The sequence below is a fragment of the Oncorhynchus kisutch genome, linkage group LG6 (assembly GCF_002021735.2).
Source record: "Oncorhynchus kisutch isolate 150728-3 linkage group LG6, Okis_V2, whole genome shotgun sequence".
Taxonomy (NCBI): domain Eukaryota; kingdom Metazoa; phylum Chordata; class Actinopteri; order Salmoniformes; family Salmonidae; genus Oncorhynchus; species Oncorhynchus kisutch.
This window is the reverse complement of record NC_034179.2, coordinates 14,274,999-14,284,537: the sequence shown is the minus strand read 5'-3', so window position 1 is coordinate 14,284,537 and position 9,539 is coordinate 14,274,999. Positions and strand designations below refer to the sequence as shown.

The 9,539-nt window shown below is 42.5% G+C and overlaps 1 protein-coding gene across 1 annotated transcript; it reads left to right on the top strand.

Annotated features, from left to right (window-relative positions):
* Positions 1–597: 597 nt before the first annotated feature.
* LOC109892353 (NADH dehydrogenase [ubiquinone] 1 alpha subcomplex subunit 8) lies at positions 598–7,187 on the top strand. Its single transcript, XM_020484836.2, has 4 exons — positions 598–2,897; positions 3,834–3,997; positions 5,835–6,000; positions 6,750–7,187. The coding sequence occupies exons 1-4, from the start codon at positions 2,847–2,849 to the stop codon at positions 6,885–6,887; spliced, it is 519 nt and encodes a 172-aa protein (XP_020340425.1). The 5' UTR covers positions 598–2,846; the 3' UTR covers positions 6,888–7,187.
* Positions 7,188–9,539: the final 2,352 nt, after the last annotated feature.

The window sequence follows — 9,539 nt, the reverse complement described above, 5'->3', positions numbered from 1 at the left end:
CTGCACTACCTGAGCCACTTGTGTGGGTTGTAGACTCCGTCTCATGCTACCACTAGGGTGAAAGCACCGCCAGCATTCAAAAGTGACCAAAACATCAGCCAGGAAGCATAGGAACTGAGAAGTGGTCTGTGGTCCCCACCTGCAGAACCACTCCTTTATTGGGGGTGTCTTGCTAAATGCCTATAATTTCCACCTGTTATCTATTCCATTTGCACAACAGCATGTGAAATTTATTGTCAATCAGTGTTGCTTCCTAAGTGGACAGTTTGATTTCACAGAAGTGTGATTGACTTGGGAGTTACATTGTGTTGTTTAAGTGGTCCCTTTATTTTTTTGAGCAGTGCATATTGATAAAAATCACCTTGTCATAGAGATTTACATGGTTATCAAAACATAACAAAAAGGTTTTGGTATAAAACCTAGCGGTTTCAATCGTTTTTTCACCATTCATTTTTTTTTGTTATGGGTATTATGACACGTACACACACTGTGGGGCTCTATATGGCAGCTGGTAGCTTGAAAGCCTCTCATTAGCCAACACACAGCATCGAAAAGCAGGGTTTATATAAACTCAGCAAAAAAAAGAATATGGAACATTTCTGGGATCTTTTATTTCAGCTCATGAAACGTGACACGGAATACTTTACATGTTGCATTTATGTTTGTTCAGTGTGTGTATATATATATATATATATATATATATATATATATATTTATTTATTTTTTATGTTTCACACATTTCTGGAATTTATACAATTGTAGAAGCTAAAAAATATATTAAAAAATCCCAAAGCGTTTGCATTTATGAATATACAATTTGGCCAAGATAATAAATTACATTTTATTTTTATGGAATTACTGCGTTCATGTTAGCGCCAGCCTGGGCTGGGTTGCATTGCCTGCTGGGTAGGCTCCCTGTGCAAGGTTACTAGCAGCTAAAAACTCTCTTCCTTCAAATCGAAACGGTCTGCTAGTTCTGAATTAAACTGCCTTTGTCATCAACATGCTAGGCTAGCTAATGCTAAAGCAGCCCATTGGATTCAATGAAAATGCGATATATAGCGTTGGGGAGTAGCTGCCGGAGGTGTTGTGGAATCCAATAGGCTGCATTAGCATTCACTAGCATAGCATGCTGATGAAAAATGCAGTTTAATTCAAAACTAGCAGCATTTCAATCTTCTCGATTTCGTTGCTTGTTGTAAATGAGAACTTGTTCTCAACTAGCTTACCTGGTTAAATAAAGGTGAAATTAAAAATAAATAAATAATGGAATAATTAGGAGTACAGAAAAACCTTCCATCCCCGAATTGAGGTATGTTATCAAGCCATATCCCTTGTCTGTCATCACAGTGAAAACATAGTGGCATAGGACCGTTTCAATTTGAAGGAAAACTGAACTTCAAGTTGAGTTTTGGCTAACGAGCAGCCAGATAAGCTTGGATCCATTGGTCCCAAGTGTCTCTCTCTGAGATTGTCATGTAGTCAAATCCCTGGTAGGTACGCAAGGACCTCACCCCGCCAGCTTCAGTAAGCAGCGGAATCCCCAGATAAAACAGGTTAGGCTAAACCGTGTTTCGGTTGTCCCTTTCTGTTGTGTACGGAGACAAAGCACCATCCTACCCAGTGCCCTGCATTATTCCCGCCCAGAGCGTTTCCGACCTCACCATTACCAGTCCGGACCCGAATCAAGTCTATGGCATTCTGCCATGGGAAATCCTGATATTCCCTCAAGGCCCTATTGAGAGAAGTAATCACTGTCAGCATCCTAAACTCTGTTTGATCAAACATAATCCTCAACTTGATTGAGACTTCAATTGAGCACATCAACCACCCGAGCCACTGCCTGTTCACATCGCTACCATCCAGAAGGCAAGGTCAGTACAGATGCATCAAAGTTGGGACCGAAAGACTGAAAAATGCCATCAGACAGCCAAACAGCAATCACACACTCAGCGAGGCTGCAGCCTACATTGAGACCCAATCACTGGCTACTTTAATAAATGGATCACTAGTCACTTTATGCCACTCTAAATAATGTCACTTTAATTATGTTTACATATCTTACATTACTCATATCACATGTATATACTGTATTTTATACCATCTTGCCTATGTCGCTCGGCCATCGCTCATCCATATACTTACATGTACATATTCTCATTCACTCCTTTAGATGTGTGTATTAGGTAGTTGTTGGGGAATTGTTAGATTACTTGTTAGATATTACTGCACTGTCAGAACTAGAAGCACAAGCATTTCGCTACACTCATTAACATCTGCTGACCATGTGTATGTGACAAATAAAATGTGATTTGACTTGACAGACAGTCGCACCTAAATAGTACAGTTGGTGGAAATCCTGCCAGTCTGTTGGCCTGTCCAAACTCGTGCCAGGAAGTACCACACCTTGAGTACATTGTCTCTGGTAAAGTCTATCTCCTGGCTTGCTTGATGCAGGATCCTCCTGTCCTGAGTTAATTAAGCAGGAGTGATAGATCCTCCAGACGTCAGGATTGTGATAGCCAACACCATCAGATTGAGGATTGCTTAACCTGTTCAAGGCGACAAAACTAAATGGATTAACGCCACTGGGGTGTTCTATCTCCAATGAAGAAGGAAACCAATCGTAAAACAAGTTAACTCGGCGTTTAAATCCGTGCAAACCACAGTATCTTTGGTGTTATTCTTTCGGTTTCTACACGTCACTGAAATGCGTTTCAAACCTGTGGACATGCGCAATGCACTCACTGACCTTCCTTATGCAGCCTCGTCCAGTAGCTAGACGAGGACCTTGAGTGTGTATGACATTGTTCTTTCATTTTGATTAATCTGACAGAAACCGGACCATGCCGGGTTCGGTGGAGGTTCCCACTTTTAATGACTTGAATGTTGAGGAGGTAAGAACGAGGCGTAATGTTGAGAAACAATCTGGTTAGCAATGCTAGCAAAGTTAGCTAAATCAGCAATCCAACTGGAGCTAGCATAGCAGGCTATTGTTAGCTAGCAAGCTTGTTAAATACTGGCTTTCCAACAAGGTTACTAGCTTTCGTTTTCTAGGTGTCGTGTTGATTGCAAAGTATTGCATCGATTGTGATACCGTCAGCTAACGTTACTTGCTGTGATCTGGAAGTGAAAGATTAATGCTAGCAAACGTTAGTTAGGTACTATAACTTAGCTAGCGTTTAATTTATTTACAGCAGTCCCTGTTTGGGACAGCTACAGCTGTTACTATAATAACATGTTGTGATACCGTACAATGCAAGATACCTAGCAAGCTTGCTAACTCTTATCATGGAAGGGATTTTATGTGTTCTGGCTAGCTAGCTACTTGGTTTAATTTAATTTCCCTCCCTTAAGTTGTCTCACATCAAAATGTATTTTTGGCTAGTTGTCAATCGGTTATGATATTTAGCCTGTCCTTGAGTGCATTTACAGGGCAACTTCAGTTGGCCTACAACAAGAATACAGTTGATCTTTGGGGCGCATCTAAAGACATCGATATAATGTCGTGATTTGTATTCTGAGCAATACGTTTTGAACGGAATAAAATGAGACCTGTAAGAAATAGGAGCTCGTGCCTCTCTGATTGCCATGATCAAAAACACTGATGTACTTTAATTGATCTCCCCACTCCAAATACTAGTACGCCAGATTTATGCTCTCAAAAAGTAGTTTTTTTTCAAAGATGGTATATCTGACAATGTTCACCTTTGGCTTTTGTCATTATATTCGGCTGTTTAGGGTTTGAAATTGAAGTAAGCTATACACTTGTCTATATACAGTATGTGTGTCCGTGTTGAGTAGAGTCTCATTCTGCCCTCGCCCCTGTGTAGATCAGTGTGTCATCTGCGGTGCTGAAGGGAGCTGCCCACCACTATGGCTCACAGTGTGACAAGGCCAACAAGGAGTTCATGCTCTGTCGCTGGGAGGAGAAGGACCCTAGGAAGTGTCTGAACGAAGGGAGGAAAGTCAACGAGTGTGCACTTAACTTCTTCAGGTAGGTAATCATAGTGTTGACTGACTATTAAACACCCACATGAAAAATGTTGGTCTGTTTCACATGAGCCACTTTAATGCTGTTTTAGCATGATTAAGGACCAGTAATAGTTGTGATGACATGACATAAGAGCCTGCATGTGTTTTTGCAACAGAAATTGAAAAGATGTGAACCCTTGCCAGGACTCTGCTGTATGTTTACTGTATCCACATCCAGCAGCTTTTGCTGAACTTCGCTGTCTGCCGTTTTAGATTCATGGTTCTGTCAACAGTTTTCAGCCGAATAAAGCCTCAACCTGGGTGTTTTCATATGGCCATTACAACAGGGTGAATAGATTTCAACTTAAAGCGTACAATTTCCATTTCACTTCTGTTCTTCAACTGACCAATAAGAGTCAAGAGAGTGGTAGGCTAACTATATGCTAACTGTCAATCAGACATGGTATATACAGGTAACTGACAAAATAAAGGAAACCCCAACCTAGTGTCCTAATATGGCGTTGGGCCACAACGAGCCAGAACAGCTTTAATGGAACTCTTGGCAAGGGATTCTTGCACAAGAAATTCCATCATTTGGTGTTTCGTTGATGGTGGTGGAAAAAGTTCTCATGCACCGCTTCTGAATCTTCCATAAGTATTCAATTCGGTTGATATCTAGTGACTGAGATGGCCACGGCTTATGGTTTTCATGGGTTGTCTCACCGTGGGGGTTGACTGGCGGCTTTGTTTACAGAAGGCCGCTGTGCACTAATAACACCTATTAATGCCGGACACACAGGCACATACCTCTGCAGTGACTGGTATCTGTCTGTGAATTGGGCTGGGTTTGACATGCAGGCTTGCTCTGTGTAAGGTCCACAAATAAAACCCCATTTCCAAAGCAGGAACACATAAACAGTTCTGCTCCCAGATGTAAACAGGCTGAGTGGTAAAAGATGGCATTATTGTAATGGTACAAGGTTTTGTCAAACTTGTAATTACAACTGGTTGTTTATTCTTTTGGAGGTCCTACACCTACCTTGAAGTGGTACCTTGCCCACATTTAAAAAGGTCAATTAACATAGGGCTAGCTAGATAGTAAAAACAATTTTTTATCCAGGATCATAATAGTATGTAGTATGTACTCAAGTGTTAATTTGAGCATAAGAAAGCCAACTCTTGTCCAGCATGTAGGGAAAGTGATACGTTTAGAACTCAATTCAGTTGCCTGTGTGAGATGGGGGACATTTGTCAACAGCCTATGCTCCTTAAAAGAACCGAGGGCTTAAATAAGTAAATAGATGCCTGGGGAAGGGATTCTGTCTGAATTGTCACCTGAGTGGCGCAGCGGTCTAAGACGCAGCGTCTGTGCTAGAGGTGTCACTACAGACTCTGGTTCGATTCCAGGCTCTATAACAACCGGCCGTGATTGGGAGTCCCATAGGACTATTTACACCTTTATAACCCTAACCCTTTATAATATAAAAATACATCAGGAGTCACTAAACAAACAAAGGCCTTATGCTTGTTAACATTGTAGTGAAGAGTACACTACAGGGTCAGAGTAATATGGTGATTTCTCTGTAGGGACAATCGAGTTTCATTGAGAACCTTTGAGGCCAGTTCCAATACTCATTAGACAGTTTCTTTGTCAGACAGTGTGTGGATATCAACAGCCTTCTCTCTATACGACTCTGAGGCTTTGTCCCAAATGGCACTCCAGGGATCTGGTCAAAAGTAGTGCCAAGTAGGTGAGGGTTTGGCCGGGGTAGGCAGTCATCGTAAAATAAGAATTTGTTCTTAGTTAAATTAAACAACAACGGTGTGCTAAACATTAAGGAAACATCTGATTCCTCCAGGCAGATAAAGGGGAGCTGTGCTGAGTCCTTCACAGAGTACTGGACCTGCCTGGACTACTCCAACCTGGCAGAGCTGCGTCAGTGCCGCCAACAGCAGCAGGCCTTTGACAGTTGTGTGCAGGACAAGCTGGGCTGGGAGAGACCCAACCTGGGAGAACTGTCCAAGGTGAGGCCCTTTAAACTATTACCAGAAGGAGAAGTCGGCTCATTTAGTAGACGCAGAGCGACTTAACGGTAGTTAAGCGGTGGTCCTGAGCTGGGTGATGTGCAGTGGGATGGAGGGGATGAAGGGGAAGGGGTCTGAGAGGTGATGGAGTGGCACAAGGCAGGGCCTGTCTGCGTGTGGTGGGCAGAGGAGTTGAAGGTGGAGTCCACACATTTTTCATACGTGTTTTTCTTTTACTGGTCCCTCGTGAGAATTGAACCCACAACCCTGGCGTTTTAAGCTCCATGCTCTACCAACTGAGCCACACGGGACCTCTCTGCTGCTCCCAGACATCATCTTTCAATAAAGCTTTGGGTGATTCAATTCAAAGATCACGTTTGGGAACAACAAAACAATGATTGAACATTCTCTATGTAATGGACCTTCATTTTGTCCAACTCCTGTTATTATGGATGTTTAAAACCCTCTCCCATTCTCTTACCTATACTACCAGCGGGTTGGTACTCTCCATTTGCCTCTTTCCTCCATCAGCGGTGCAAATGCTAGGTAAACAGTACTCCCTCACATTTGAAAACAGCTCTAAGCCTGTTGACACAGATCTTCATTGAACCAATATGCTTTCTCTTTTACCAGCAAAACATTCACTTGTGTTCTTAGTACAGGCCTACAAACCAGTCTGCCTGCTCCCTGTCTCCTCTCCTCTTTGCTGTGGATTTATTTAACGTTTCGGCTCCTGTGTTTCTCTTCAGGTGACAAAGGTGGACACCTCTCGTCCCCTTCCTGAGAATGCTTACCACTCGAGACCCCGGCCAGAGCCCAACCCTGTGATCGAGGGCCAGCTGCAGCCAGCCAAGCACGGCAGCAGACTCTTCTTTTGGAGCTGGTAAAGGGTAATCTTCCCAGCCTCCGCACCAATCCTCACCTTAACCATTAGTGAGAGAGGGGGGGGGGGGTGCAAAACTAGGGGCAACTTCACCCTACACCGGAAGGCAGTCCTCCAGAGCCTATCCCATCATGCCTGCTCTCTTGTCCAGTACAGCCACCATCATCAGACCTGGTTGGACAGGAAGGGACGTCTGCGTGCACCAGCCATCGTCACATCTCCTCCTATGTTGTAGAAATTATAATGAATGAACAAAAACTACTTGTGTTTATTGTTGTGAAATAAATACTAAATGTTGAAGTTGTTTTAGAAATCTCCTGTCTGGTAGTTAGAATGTTACACGTCGGTTTTAAAGGGAATGTTCAGCTGAAATGTCTTGTATTTTTGCATTTGGTTCAAAAGACTCAATGAAATGTATTTTCTACAAACTGTAGGAGATCATTGATTTAAGTTATGATGTTGCAGACAGGAACAGTGTCTGTCTCACCCCCTTTGAAATCCTGCAGTGTAGTCATCATCAACTGTATTGTTGGGTTCAGGGTCAGTACCCATGAGCACCGTCCAGTTTCCTCCTGTTCTCCCTGCTCACTTCCTCCCTGAGACCCGGAGGATGGTCCTGGGAAGACAGACCGGGTCAGTTCAAAGACGGTCTGCTTCCCAAATTGCACCCTATTTCTTATATAGTGCACTACTTTTGACCAGATCCCTGGAGTGCCATTTGGGACAAAGCCTCAGAGTCGTATAGAGAGAAGGCTGTTGATATCCACACACTGTGTGACAAAGAAACTGTCTAATGAGTATTGGAACTGGCCTCAAAGGTTAATGAAACTTGATTGTCCCTACAGAGAAATCACCATATTACTCTGACCCTGTAGTGTACTCTTCACTAAAATGTTAACAAGCATAAGGCCTTTGTTTGTTTAGTGACTCCTGATGTATTTTTACATTATAAAGGGTTAGGGTTATAAAGGTGTAAATCTGAAACAAATCAAATTGTATTTGTCACATCCGCCAAATACAACAGGTAGACCTTACAGTGAAATGCTTACTTACAAGACCTTAACCAACAGGTGTAGACCTTACAGTGAAATGCTTACTTACAAGACCTTAACCAACAGGTGTAGACCTTACAGTGAAATGCTTACTTACAAGACCTTAACCAACAGGTGTAGACCTTACAGTGAAATGCTTACTTACAAGACCTTAACCAACAGGTAGACCTTACAGTGAAATGCTTACTTACAAGACCTTAACCAACAGGTGTAGACCTTACAGTGAAATGCTTACTTACAAGACCTAACCAACAGGTGTAGACCTTACAGTGAAATGCTTACTTACAAGACCTTAACCAACAGGTGTAGACCTTACAGTGAAATGCTTACTTACAAGACCTTAACCAACAGGTGTAGACCTTACAGTGAAATGCTTACTTACAAGACCTTAACCAACAGGTGTAGACCTTACAGTGAAATGCTTACTTACAAGCCCTTAACCAACAGGTGTAGACCTTACAGTGAAATGCTTACTTACAAGACCTTAACCAACAGGTAGACCTTACAGTGAAATGCTTACTTACAAGACCTTAACCAACAGGTGTAGACCTTACAGTGAAATGCTTACTTACAAGCCCTTAACCAACAGGTGTAGACCTTACAGTGAAATGCTTACTTACAAGACCTTAACCAACAGGTGTAGACCTTACAGTGAAATGCTTACTTACAAGACCTTAACCAACAGGTAGACCTTACAGTGAAATGCTTACTTACAAGACCTTAACCAACAATGCAGTTTTAAGAAAAAGTGTTAAGTAAAAAATAAAAAACAATTCCAAACAGGAATGGGGTCTGAGGTCTGTCAGTGCAGTGTATAGTCTGTGCAGTGTATAGTCTGATGTCAGTGCAGTGTATAATCTGAGGTCTGTCAGTGCAGTGTATAGTCTGATGTCAGTGCAGTGTATAGTCTGAGGTCTGATGTCAGTACAGTGTATAGTCAGTGCAGTGTATAGTCTGTGCAGTGTATAGTCTGATGTCAGTGCAGTGTATAATCTGAGGTCTGATGTCAGTGCAGTGTATAGTCAGTGCAGTGTATAGTCTGTGCAGTGTATAGTCTGATGTCAGTGCAGTGTATAATCTGAGGTCTGATGTCAGTGCAGTGTATAGTCTGAGGTCTGATGTCAGTACAGTGTATAGTCAGTGCAGTGTATAGTCTGATGTCAGTGCAGTGTATAATCTGAGGTCTGATGTCAGTGCAGTGTATAGTCTGAGGTCTGTCAGTGCAGTGTATAGTCAGTGCAGTGTATAGTCTGTGCAGTGTATAGTCTGATGTCAGTGCAGTGTATAATCTGAGGTCTGATGTCAGTGCAGTGTATAGTCTGATGTCAGTGCAGTGTATAATCTGAGGTCAGTGCAGTGTATAGTCTGAGGTCTGTCAGTGCAGTGTATAGTCTGTGCAGTGTATAGTCTGAGGTCTGATGTCAGTGCAGTGTATAGTCTGAGGTCTGTTAGTGCAGTGTATAGTCTGAGGTCTGATGTCAGTATAGTCTGATGTCAGTGCAGTGTATAGTCTGAGGTCTGTCAGTGCAGTGTATAGTCTGATGTCAGTGCAGTGTATAATCTGAGGTCTGATGTCAGTGCAGTGTATAATCTTGAGGTCAGAT